At 32.1% G+C, this 14,446-nt stretch overlaps 1 protein-coding gene across 1 annotated transcript in view; it reads right to left on the bottom strand.

The window, feature by feature from the left end:
* Positions 1-14,446, bottom strand: part of LOC131423591 (zinc finger protein 420-like) — a 119,225-nt gene that overhangs the window by 2,761 nt on the left and 102,018 nt on the right. The window contains exons 5-6 of the mRNA XM_058574021.1: positions 7,516-7,642; positions 1,109-1,187 (exon numbers count right to left, since the gene is read on the bottom strand). Coding sequence (XP_058430004.1) covers positions 1,109-1,187; positions 7,516-7,642 — 206 coding nt within the window. The remainder of the gene's footprint in view (positions 1-1,108; positions 1,188-7,515; positions 7,643-14,446) is intronic.

The following is a 14,446-nucleotide window of genomic DNA, read 5'->3' as shown; positions in this document are numbered from 1 at the left end:
TAAAGCATGAAGTAGACTACATAGAAAATTTTTCATTTTTTAGAGGAAGGGTATAATTACAAAATGCTGTGCAAATATATTTAAAAGCACACACATGTCCTCAAATATGACTGCCATATGTGTTGTTGTCTCTCTCCAGCTTAGCCAATGTCCCATATCTCTACAGTTCCACCTTGCCTCCAACACACTATTGTCTGGTTTTAATTTGCGGGGAATACTGCAGGCACTGGGACATAATCATGGCCCTGATGTGCTAGAGCATTTTTCATTAAGCCAAAGAGCAAACTGCATCTGAGCTGGACTGCTCAGTTTTCCAGCAAAAATATCTATCACTGAGCGTGTTGTTAAAATTCTATGTAACTAGCTCACTAAAATCAGTTAGAGAATACTTTTGATTTGTTGAAAACATATTCCTTGAGATGCACAGATGAGTAATGCGAGGGCCTCAGAAAAATCTAATGGAAACAGGATTTAGTTCACTGGGGACATGTATAGGATCCAGGAAGTCTCTGGATCTCACACTTGGAAAGTTGTTCCCATTCCACCCACACCACAGAATGCATAGATCTTTTGGGATATTCACTTGGAGTGAATCCCTTCATAGCAACAAAATCCCTGTTGCTATGAAGATGAAGCAGTGCATGTCAGATGGAGCTGCTGAAAGATATCTATGAACTGTGCATGTAATTAAAAAAAAAAAAGCATGGAAGCCATTAGGGAAAAAAGTCTGGTATCTGGGAACTCACAGTTGAAATCCAGCTGATTTGAGATGATCCAGTACATGTTATATACTACCTAGTTTTGTCTAAATTCAGCATGGCACTGGAGATGGTATCATCCATTGGAGCCACATAGCCACATAACATCACAGAGATGGGTGAGACTTGCCAGAATGCCAATTAACCTGTCTGAAGAAAGACTCTTCCTGTTGAAATCTCATTCCTACCTTTGATGTATACTCCCTTAAATAAAAAATGGAAAAATTATCTAGTCATTGTTTTTTAGATCCTATGTGATCTAGAGAACATATAAGGTGCTTTACCTCTTTTAACATAAGTTATGGCCCTGTCTCACATTCCTTTACTATTTACTGTCTTGGTATCCATACCTGCTCTTTATCAAGTTTTGCAAAAAATATTTTATTTCTTGTTCTTCTGAAAATTCTTGGTTTTGATTAGAAGTCAGACCTGAAAAAAATTAAAATAGCAAGTTATTCCACTTACGACACTATGGTGAATATACTCTGCAAATATATAAAACCTTATCAAGGTGTGTGGGGGGAGTAGCCACAGAACAGTATGATTCAAGGCCATTATTATTCAAAAAATATATAGAATTTACTAGAATATTCTGAGAAACACTGTGAGAACTTTGAAAATCATCTTAAGAATTTGTAGCACCACAGATGAGGACAACATTCAAACTGACTGATATTATCACAATCACAGCCCTTTACTTCAACATATTTGAACTCCACCTGTGACTCAAATGTTGCAGAAAATAAATTTCTCATTTAGTTATTTTTTATCTTTGTGGGGACTATTTCTTAGGATTAAACACACTGGTATTCTATCACTAAACTACATCCATAGACCTTCCTATGTTTATACTTTTTTTTTTGAGAAAGTTTATTATAACAATGCTGAAATTTATTTCAAACTGGCATTCCACTGCTTTAGATTCCCAATTATATGGAATTACATTTATATATCATTGAACATGACCTAATTTTGTTTACTTTGTAACTTCCAAATATTTTCCAAAATGACTATAATGATCTAGTTTAACAGATTTTAAATAGAAAAATCCCAATGAAAATAAAAGCTCACACAATAAAGGGTATAATCAACTCAAGCACACAAATAATTGAGAGTTGGAAAATATATGTTGTTAATTATCTAAGCAATGCCCAATAACCACTTGAAAGATATTTATTAAACTAAATAAGAATGTAGAAAATTGAAAAAAATCAGAAAAAAAGCAACAGAAAAAGTAGAAATTATATACTAGAAATATTCTTTTAAAAATGTCTCAGGCTGGGGATACATTTTAGATGGTAGATTGCTTGCCTCACATGCAAAAGGCTAGGCTTGATCCCCAGAACCACCCCCCCACACAGTCTCATCAATTAAAAATTTGAGGAAGAAAATATATCAAAGGCTAGAATTAATTAAAAGACACAGGTAATAATGGTCACAGTGGTGCATGACTTTAATCCCAGCATCTCGGGAGGCTGAGACAGGAGGATCACGAGTTCAAAGACAGACTCAGCAATGTGAGGCACTAAGTACCTCAGTGAGACCCTGTCTCTAAATGAAATACACAATAGTGCTGGTGATGTGACTCAATGGTTGAGTGCTCCTGAGTTAAATTCCCAATAAATAAATAAATAAATTAAAGAAAAAAGTTAATAAATTTATAATCAAACTTTTAAAACTCTTCAAGAAAAATTGATATAACTAAGAAAAAGAGAAATTTTATTTACAAAGATATTCTTTTATGATTAATAGTTGATTTCTTTGCAGAAGACTTCCAGAAAGGAATTGGGATATATAGGTATGTATGTTGAAAGAAAAAGAAACTATGAACCTAGAATACTTTATCAACCAATACCATTTTCTTGAACTTTAAGAAAAATATATGCTTTCAAGATATGAAAATATTCAAAAATTGCTTTACTTCTTGACCTTCTGTAAGAGAAATAATCAGTGAAATATTTCCAATAAAATAAATCTGCACAACAGAAATCATATAAAATTTGAAAGCTTTTGTGGAAAAGAAAATTTACAAATATATATTTTATTTTACTTTCTTTGTACACAAAACATTTCATTCTACTATAGAATGTGGAAAACTAAAGCATAAAAATTATCATAAATCTTTGTTATTAGTATAAATCAGAAAAGCAGGTGTGACATCAATAACAAATCATGGCAACACATGTAAAGACACTGATTGTTTTAGAAAACCAGAATTATTTCAGATTAAAATGTAGTGCAAACTAAGTACTTTATTTTTTTCCATTATTTTTTCTTTAGTTATACATGACAGTAGAATGTATCTTCACATATCATACATTCATAAATTATAACAACCTATTCTTTTGGTGGTAAATTATGTGAAGTTACACTGGTTGTATATTCATTTAAGAATATAAGAATGTTATTTTTAATTTATTCTACTGTTTTCATGCACTTAAATAATTCCAAAATAATGACAAAATAAAAATCAAAGATAAAAAAGAAATAGATAAAAATAAAATATCACAATAAAAATGTATGAACTACAAATTAAGGCATATTTTAATAGTAGAAAAATTATAAGAAATCAATAAAATCTGAAAACTATAGAAGTAAGTTCTTCCTCATCAGTAATTTAAGTATCAATAAACTACTTTGAAAAAAAAAACTAATCAAAACACAATATGACAAATAAGATTAAACCTAAAAAACATGTTAACTATGTCAGATGTAAATCTTTTACAAAAGATTCTTTTTAGATATAAGGTCACAAAAAGACTAAAAACAAAAGGATAAAACAAATATTACATTCAAAATTGTTGATAATATTTATATAAATAAGAGACAAAGTAGAATATTATATAAAAATAAATATGGCAAATCCCTAGAATACAATCATAGTGAATACATTTGTAACTCCAATAATGTTTTTCATATACAGAAAGAAAACACAGACAAAATTCAACATCATAGAAAGCAACAAAGTAGTAATAGGAGACATCAATCCCCAATTAATGCAAAGAATAAAAAATAGCATTGCACTTTTACCCAAGGAATAAAAAAAACCTTCAAAAAACATTAAAAACCATTTTGGCTTACAGAGGCAATATTCTCTATAGTCTATGGAACATTATTCCAAAGAGAACAGGTTAAAAGCACAAAACAAATGTTAACAGATATTACAATATTGAAGTTGCATTGTAACATAATAAGTTGGAAATCAAAAGCAAAAGTGATATTTAAAATTTATAAGTATGAATTTAAAGCCAAATTCAGCAATTAAGCAAGGCCCTAAGTAACTTGTCTAGACATTGTCACAAAATGAAATATAAAAATAGCTGCCAGTCAGGTATGATAACACACTTGTAATTCAAGCAACTTGGGAGTCTGAGATAGCAGGATTGTGAGTTCAAATCCAGCCTCATCAAAAGCAAGGTGCTAAGCAACTGAAGGAGACCATGTTTCTAAGTTAAATAAAAAATGGGGCTTGGGATGTAGCTCAGGGGGAAGTGCACCTAAGATCAATCCCCAGTACCCTTCCCAAAAAAAGGGTGTAGATGTGGCTCAGTGGTTAAACACCTCTGCTACAGAAAAAAAAGCCTATAGCACTCAAAGTAATCTACGAAGTCCATGTAATACCAATCAAAAAAATCAATATTATTGTTGCATGTACAAAATAAGTTATTTGAACAATTCTATGGAATATCCTGGGTGCATACATAATTACACATATTAAAATTTAAAGAAAATGCTTCCTTATATAAAAATAATAAAAGTTAAAATATTCAATACAGTTATGTTAACTTGAGGTTAAATGAGGAAGCCATGAGTAATAAAACTGAAGGTACATCAATTATCCCTCAACTTGATGGTCAAATCAAAATATATTTACAGATCTATTCTCATTAAAACAACATTCAATAGAGACCAATGTGGCAAGCCAATCAAATTACATTTCATATGACTACATGAAGGCAATTTAGAATGAACTATGACAAGTTTTAAAACTTTACAAAGATAAGAAATTATATAATATCTACAATGATCAACTTTTAAGATAGTATATTAAGTGAAATAGTAATTCACACACACACACACAAAAAAAATACAAGGTAATTCTACATATAAGAGATATCTACTGTTGCCAAATATAGAGACCAAAAAGAATGGCATCAGGGATGAAAAAGTGAGACAAAGGAGCACTTGTTTGGAGGAAAAATGAACTTACTTTTTATGTGATACATACTTTCTAGAAAAAAATCTTACAAAACAATTTAAATGAACACTATTGACCAATAAATTCAAAATATATAAGACAGTAGGTTCAGGAAAGTTGTACAGTATACAGTTTTGATCACAATTAAAAATTTGACAAATACATAAAAGATAAACAGAATTGTAAACATCTTTATGGTACCTTAAAAATGCTAAAGTCTTACTCCTAGACAAAAGAACAGATTCATATATAGAGAGATAATGAATATGCCATTAATTCTAGCTACTTGGAAGAAAGGCTGAGGCATGTAAATAGAATTTCAGCTTTAGCTACTTAGCAAGAGTCTTTTGTAAACTAAAATTCAATATTATAAGAACCTCTGAGTTCAATACGCAGTGTGTGTGTGTGTGTGTGTATACTTAGATACATTATATGATTAAGCACAAGAACTGAGTATAAACAATCAAGGTACTATATAAAAATCATATATAAAAAGAGGTAATATTTATACATATAAGTAAAATCATAGAATACTTGTTTGAAAATTGGCACATGGTTCACGTGCAGTTTAATTTCAACTAATGTTTTCCTAAAGTGACAAATCATGATAATTTTTATTCAATTATAACATATAGATATACAAATAAAAACAATATCACTGATGTGAGAAAACCTAATGAACAACACTGAAGCTCTCTAAAGAGTGAAGCTCAAAAAAAAAAAAAACACACACACACACACACACAAGAATTAGAGAAATGTAATCCACAAAATTTTGGATAATTGTATTACAATAGAAATATTTCTTTTAACTTTTTTGAAGTGATAGGTGGACAGAATGCATTTATTGTATCTGTTTATTTTTATGTAGTGCTAAGGAACAAACACAATGCCTCACATGTGTGAGGCAAGCCCTCTGCCACTAAACTAAAGCTTCAGCCCTGAAAATTCTTCTTTAAACCACATTGATCAGCTATAGTTACATAACCACTAGGAGCAGGTATTGTGAAATACTGCTATTCATATATACTGCAGGAAAATTTCATAAATACTGCAGGAAAATTTCACAGAATATCCAGTATAAGCATTCATATAAAGCTCTGATGAGAAAATTTTGAATGAATAAATATTTAAATTATATAAAAAACTCTCCTATAATATTAATATATTACAATGGTTTTATCTAGAAATATTTGGAAATGAGCAAATTTTTTAGAGAGCCTCCAAATACCAATAAATGTCAGGTTATGAATATCCTCACAGGTATTGTGGAATACTTTGTAGGAATTTTGACTGTGGAAAAGAGAAGCATTCCTCTGGTGAGCAAACTCCCAGGGGTAACAGGCACTCTGCTTCCCACCCTTAGAATGCCCCCCAATTTCCCCAGGAACTAGTAAAATAATAAAACACACGTGCAATGTCAAGCTGCTATAGCAATTCCCTGCTTGAAAGGGCTCTGCACTAGAGGGTTATCAGCCTCAAATATGATCTCTGGCACATGCTCCTGGGAATAAAGGAACTCTCTTTATAGATAAGCACAATGTTTCACTGAGCCTAAACCTGTCCACACAACAGTAAGTTTATATAATGGACTTTCTTGAGAGCTACACAAAACTCCTAACATTGCATATTGCAACTGAGGAATCAGGTCCATAATGTTGCTAAGTTTCTAACCTGCCTAGTAATAAAATGAACAATATGTAGTAGTGATGCCAATGACCTAGATTAACCTACTGATATAAAAAAAGCTCGGCAGCTTGGCCTCCATGCCATTATGCCACCTTTCCTGCTTCTTGTCTCTGTCTTTTATTTTTAATTTTCCTTCAATGCTTTGTTAATTTTAATGTAGGGAGATCACTGGAGAACAAGAAGGAGCTTAAATAATTGATAAGCATGGTAAACATAGAACATGGAATCCTCTATAATTATTGCAACAGAAACAAACCTAGGCTTGAAAAAAATTAATTGTGTAAGATTTTAGTTTATTAATTAACATTTTAAAATGTGAATTCCTCTTTGACATTTGAACTGCTTATCTGTATTCTTTGCTTCATTAATTTCTACCCACTTTGATATATGTCTACTGTCTGTTTTCTTTTAAATCCCAAGGTTATTTCTTTAGGGACAGAAAGGTGACCAAGGACAACTTATAGACAACAAGATGTTTTTGATGGAAAATAGAATATGTCACATTTTGTTATTTTCTTGGTAACTACAGAAATCTTTTTAATGTTGTCCTCCATAGAAAAAAAAAGAGAAAACACTCTATAAGATTCTACACAATTATTTTCCAAATCATTTTTTTCAGACAAAAACACTAAAATACTTTGAAACCTTTTTTTCTCTACATTGTGAGCACTACTTAGAAATGATAAGTGAAACATAAAGAAAAATCTTTAACATTTTCTTTTCTACATAAACAAATGCCCAATCTTTGTCCTAAAAACAAGAAACTAAAACTTTTTCATGCAAAATAGAAGCTGGCATAAGATACTCTATACAGTTAAAAAATTAAATATTGGTTTTGAATTAGAAATTCTGAATGAAATTTAGGCTCACCAATAAAGAGTAGGTTTCTATAGATCTCTAACATCACATCTCCATATAAAGTCTGCTGAGAAGGGTCCAGGCATTTCCATTCCTCTTCAGAAAAATCAATGACCACATCCCTTAATGTCAATGGTTCCTGAAATAAAAATGAATAAATACATATCACATAAACCATATGATTAATGACATAGTATTTAATTTCATACCAATTTTAATGAGAGTTAAAAGAGGTGGCTTTCACTTTTGGTAGTGATGTCAACCATTCAGTAAGATACTTTTTTTGTGGTGCTGGGGATTGAACCCAGGGCCTTGTGCATGAAAGGCAAGCACTCTACCAACTGAGCTATAACCCCAGCCTCAATAATTCATTATAAGCAGTAAAATTGGTGGATAAATTTGGTATAATAAAACCCAGGGAGCAGCACATATGAAGCAAAACACTGAAGCAAAAAAAATGAAAAAAAAATCCAACATAATTCCAAAGGATATATAATAGTTGCAATTAGTTATTAAATATTCAAAAGAAGCACAACTAAACAAAGCAATGATACTTGAGACAGGCATAGCAAAATTATAAGTAATAACTATACTCATACGACAGTGGTCACCTCAGTGTGTAGAAGACATAAGAGATCACTAAAGACACACCACAACTTTCAACAGTCCACATATTTATTTGAATGGTTATCTCCAAAGTTGTCTATCTTCTCATTATTTAAACATACCATAAATCTTACTATATTTAAAAAATTACGTTTACTTCTGCAGACCACAACATCACAACTCACTTCTAAAACAATAAAATAAAATTTTTAACTATCAAACTATTACAAAACACTTAGGTACTTGGGTCAACTTGAATTACATGGCACAAAGTTATAATAAAAACAAATTTAAAAAGCAAATTAAGTAAATAGACTGTTAGTCTCTCAGTTCATAGGAAAACTGACACATCAGGTTTAACATTCCCAGATTTATAAAACCACTCTCACTGTGAAACTGTATCCTCACCTGGTTCATTTCAAAGTAGAAAGTGAGAGAATACTAAGCAGTTAAGAAAAAAATTCTGAAAGGTTCTGGGACCCTAAACACCTCCCTGACAGCATGGAAATACTCCCTTTTCCAGGGTGTCACTTATCACTAGTGAACCAACACATACATGAAGTTAGTTTAACATTCTGATCTGTGATGTCTTTCTTCTGAAACAACATTATTATTATTATTATTATTTTTTAAATTAGAGATGTAACCCAGGGGCTCTCTACCCCTGAAATGCATTTCAAGAAGTTTTGATTTTTTTTTTTTGTGATAAATGGGCTTACAAAGTTGTTTAGGGTCTCTAAATTACTGAGACTGGACTCAAATTTACTTTCTTCCTACCTCATTTTTTCCACATCACTGTGATTACAGGTTGTGCCACCACTCCTGACTCTGCAGCCACTTTTGATACCAAATGTGCAAACAACAACCAGTATTTCAACAATTAGTAGTTTAATAATTCAATTCTGATACCATCTAGTACAGATCCCACAAGTTTGGTGTTATGCCTATAAAATTTTACTACCTGAAGTGCCAGTTTAAAGCCCCAGAATAGAATAACATTTATACTTATGATTCATTTCCTATAAATTAGGGGTCTCTACATCTATACACTCAAGTTACTTATTCTGATAAAAAAGAACACACTTATGTATACCAGCTTCTTATAAATTATATAAATTTGGAAGTTGACAATTGAAACTTTGCATAAAATATAAAAAATGTCAGAGGAAAGTGGGACACTATATAGGCCATTTTAGGAAATAACTGGTTGAAGATATTACCTCCAATTTTTTTCTGTTCTGCTACAGAAAAGCCCCCTGCCCAATATGATTTAGAAGATCCTCATTATTTTAAATATGCTGGTTCAGATACTCATTCTGAATATTCCCATTGTTTTCCGTAAAAAAAAATTGAACACTTTTACATTCAGGGGCAAGAACAAAATATTTGTCAAAAAAAAAAAAAGTGAAGCTTAAGTCTCTCCTTTATGTGAAACCCTTAGAATATTGAGCCATCTCATGTCAGCCCAAAACAACATACACACAATTTTCTTAAAACTCCTAAGTATTCGTTGGCTTCAGGGTAAAGGATACTTCATTTGGAATTTTGATTTATTTTTTTGGTATGGGGGCATTCTACAACTAAGATATATTCTAGGCCTTTTAATTTTTTTTTTGAGACAGTGTCTCACTAAGTTGCTACACTAAGCTTCAACTTTGATCTTTCTTCCTCAACCTCCAGGTGGTTGTAATTACTGGCATGTCCTAATATGCCCAGAAAGAAATGAATTTCTAACCTCCTTTGGTCCATTTTTCTTTCACCTTATTTATTTGCTATTTCTTCTAAAAACAAACCCTTGACAGCCTAAGATTTTGGATGCATCCATATCTTATGTTTGATGAATTTGAAGTATTGCAATGTAGATTTAGAAAAACAAAAGCTGCTTATTACCTATCTCTGAATTTTTCTAATTTGACATTCTAGAAATAGCCCTACAGCAATGAAAATTATAGCCATAGATACAATTAAGATCTTACTTAACCTTCAATGATGTTCTTTCACAGGCTTAAAAAATTACCTTAGTTTGAATATAATTTTATTTGAAATTTGCCTCTATATTTTCTCTTTGGAAACTTTTAAAAAAATCTTTCAAATATTAGTGATAAATTACATTTTATAGGTAATAAAAATGTTAGAATAAGTGAGAGATGCTCAATCTACCATCCTATTTACTTAAATATTTAGTTACCACCCAAACATGAGGCACTACATTAAGTCTTCCAATTAGCATATGGTGAGTTTTTCCTTGAAGATGTCTGCACAAACACATTAGGATATTTTTGTTTTTTTTCTAAATCCTTGCTACAGTTTATTCTCCTTTCAAATTCTGGCACATTATAATCAACCTTCCCTAGATGAGTAAGAAAACAGAGAACAAAAATCATATTTGCCTTTCTTTTCAGTTACAAAAATCAATAGATTTGAGCAGCAATGTGTTTTTGGGGAGCTGAACCTAACATTTGGGGAAAATAATATTAATATTCTAATCTTTGATCTGTATACATGAAACCTATAAAGGATATTTCTGTAATCTCTATAGAGTATCTTGAGTATTCAGGTAGTCCAACAAGTGCTCCATTCCCTGACCACAAGCTGCTCTGTAGGAAGAGAGAATTACACACAAGTTGGTATTCTCTAGGTAATTTAACATGGGAGCTGTGGGCACTTTGGGTTAGCTTCATGCAATTTTTACACCATGGCCACTCAAAGACATGGCAGATACTTAAGAGACATCACACTCTTAAAGTTTCTTAAGGGGACCCTAAACTTGCTATCTATGCTTATGAAAGACAAATAAACAAAGGGTTCAAAGATGTTTTTAATTTTAATACTAAGGATTAAACTCAGCAGTGTCTACACACTGAGCAACCATCCCCTCCCCTTTTTATTTTTTATCCCCTTGCTTCAGCCTACTAAAATGCTGAGATTATGAACATGCATCTTCACACATAGCATTAGGTACAAATACTTTTTAAAAGGTTTTATGTTATAACACCATGTTCCTCTTATGTAAAAGTACAACCATACACATGTGCACACACACACTCACTCACTTTTTAAAATTCCATCCAAAACTAAGGAAAAGATGAATTAAAACTATGTGCTTTTTTGAAAGGAATGATAATAAAAATAATAGATTTATTTAAAAAAACAAACAAACAAACAAACAAAAAAAAACTATGTGCTATTTGAAATGTTCCAGGGAACCATACTTCATAATATAGTGAATTAGCTGAGAAAAGATGACATTCAGGAAAATCATGCTTACCACACATTTGGAAAATGCACTTAAAAAAGTGGGCGCAACCTAGTAGGGAAAGAGAAACTGAAAACTCCTTGGGCCACAGCTCCTCCCAAATATGAATTATTTACATGAGTCAAAATTCTCATGTCCTGATCCTGTCTATAACATCCACTCTGAAAGGGTGGAGGCAAGAAAATAGAGTTACTTTCAGGCCAGGCAGAGGTCACCAATCTGGAACAGGACAAAAAGTAGAATCCTGACTGTCAAGCCCATTCTTAGGACCAGAGGTGGCAGTATATTGAGCTTTATCAAATTTAGAGTAGGGTTAAAAGATTACAAAGGTGACCTCAGGAAAGCCTAGGTTCTCACAATTAGTTCTGACTACTTTTACTCAGCCCCTTTCTTCTGTTTCATAATGCCTGCAGACATATCATTTTTAAAAATACTCTAGGGCCTGGGGTGGTGGCTCATTGGTAGACTGCTTGCCTAGCATGCATGAGGCACTGGGTTCGATCCTCAGCACCACATAAAAACAAACTAATGTATCCACCTACAACCAAAGATACATAAATAAATAAATATTTTTTAAAAATAAAAATACTCTAGACCCTGAGATTTAGAGGGAAAGGGCCTGTGACAGAGCCACCCAGGCATCACAAAACCTGGAGATGGATCAAGAGATATATCTGAGACAGAGATGAATTATCTCCCAGATTTTGAAGCTTACCCTCTATTCTTTGGTTGTTGCTCTAATTCAATAATTATCACCCCAATCACTTCTGATTGAATAATTTTTACCTAAATAGAAAAAATACCAACATCAGACCCCTCTGCCTCTGAGTTTCAGGTGAAACAATTTCATCTAAGGCTGTAGGACCCCAAAATAACAAAATACTAATTATATCCCTTCTCAGACAGAGCCTTTTATGTGCAAGAAGACCTGGCTGTACAATGGGACATTAGTATTTAATGTTGAATATAATGTCATATCAATTATTGACAATAATGCCAATGACAGATTCACAAATGCAAATAATATAGTGAGAATTACTTTACACTTTTGAGTTTCATAACCTTCATACTCTGGCTTAATGAGGCTTGTTTGTTTGTTTGTTTGGTTGGTTCCAGGGACAGACCCAATAATGCATCACTGAGGATCATCTCCAGTTGTTTTTTTTTTTTTTAAAGAGAGAGTGAGAGAGAGAGAGAATTTTTTTTAATACTTATTTTTTAGTTTTCAGCGACACAACATCTTTGTTTGTATGTGGTGCTGAGGATCGAACCCAGGCCACACGCATGCCAGGCGAGCACGCTCAGCTTGAGCCACATCCCCAGCCCCATCTCCAGTTGTTTTTAATTTTTATTTTTTTGCCAAAATCTCACTAAGTCTTTGAGGCTGACCCTAAGCTTGTGATTAACTTTCTTTAGTTTTCTGAGTCACCAGCATTACAGGTATGCAACAACACACTCAGCTCTTGTTCAGGAATTTTGGTGCACCTAGATTTTAGAAAAAGTAGATAATATTCTATAGCATCATAGTTGAAAAAATAAAATGATAAGTATGTGTCACTGAACTTTTAGATGTCATAAGTAAAACAAATAAAATAAATAATTATAATAATTTATAAATAAATTTCTATAAATTATAATTTATAAGTTATCACAAATAATTGGTACTTTACAATAATTTGTTATAAAATAACTTAAAATTTTTATTACATAAAATTATGATTATAATTTCTAAGAAAATTATTTATATTTTAACCCAATATATCCATAATTTTATTATTCTATATATTAACCATGAAAATTGTTAGCTAACTACATGTATTTTTCATTAAACTTTCAAATCTCACACTTCTTTCCACTTCTAATACTTCTCAAGGTAGATCAGCCACATTCCAAGAACTCATTAGCCACATGTGGCACATGGCTGCCACATCAAAAGTATATATTTGAGTGCTGTGGAAAAAATTGAATGACTGAAACCCTCCTTTCTTATCAGAGGTGAGTAAACATGTCTTCCTTAACAATATTTCTCCTTTAAATCAAATGAGAAAGAAATTATATTTTTAGACCCAGGAGGGTGCTATAAGATGAGAGTTGCCTAAAGTAGGCCATAATTCCAAACCGATAACTGTTACCGTAACTTTTCATATATTAGACAGCAAACAACAGATGATGCAAATCCAGGGGGAAGTGTCGTCATGTCTTCATTTCTGTCTACACCTTGAGATTAAAATTTAGATGTGAACAAAAATATTAAAACTTTTTTTTAATTTTTCCATTGGGCCTTCATCCTAGTGATCCAGCTATGGTTGTCTGGCTTATCTTTTGTTGTAGAGTATGCTGTGTGTTAAAGTACTAATAACATTTTCATGTCTACATGCATTTTGGCATTACTCAAAATTATTTTATAGATCTTTCAACATTAAATCAAGAAAAATAAATTCAGTGCTTCTTCCATGCCTAAATCTATGCAGTTAACTTGAAATTATCATGTTTTGAATTCTGGCTTCCTGTTTCTATTAAATGTATTTTAAGCTATCAAGTATTACGAAGCTATCAAGTATTACGAAGCTATCAAGTATTACAAACTACCAGCAAACTTACTAATTCATGATTCAAATGCACAGTTTATGAGTAAGCCATATTTAGACTGGGTTTATCTGGACTATTCTGATTTCAGCAGAAATTTTACATGCATATGCTCTGCTATTTGACATGGTTACCCTGTTCCTGGAAGAGAGATGGCTGTCCACTGTGGTCTTTTCATTCTCATCCATATGGCCTCTTCTCCTTCATAAGCCTAATATGAGCTTCTTCTTCTTAAGATGGTGGGGTTTACAAAGATAAAAACTGGAAGAATTCAAGACATTTTAGGTCTAAGCACAATACCAGTACATTTTCATATTCTCTCTCTACTACTGGCTGTAATAAAATAGCCATTTTTTATTCACATATTGGCAAAGAGATCCTGCCTCTTGATAAGGACATCTATAAAAAAGTATTGCCAATTTGCTGGGATACAGGGAAGAATATGGAACTGGAAATATTTTTGCATTTTATACTTTTTTTCTTTTCTTGTAGAGA

The sequence above is a fragment of the Marmota monax genome, unplaced genomic scaffold (assembly GCF_021218885.2).
Source record: "Marmota monax isolate L192 unplaced genomic scaffold, Marmota_monax_Labrador192_F-V1.1 WCK01_AAM20220418_F8-fsc00044, whole genome shotgun sequence".
Taxonomy (NCBI): Eukaryota; Metazoa; Chordata; class Mammalia; order Rodentia; family Sciuridae; genus Marmota; species Marmota monax.
This window is presented reverse-complemented; position numbering and strand designations above follow the sequence as displayed.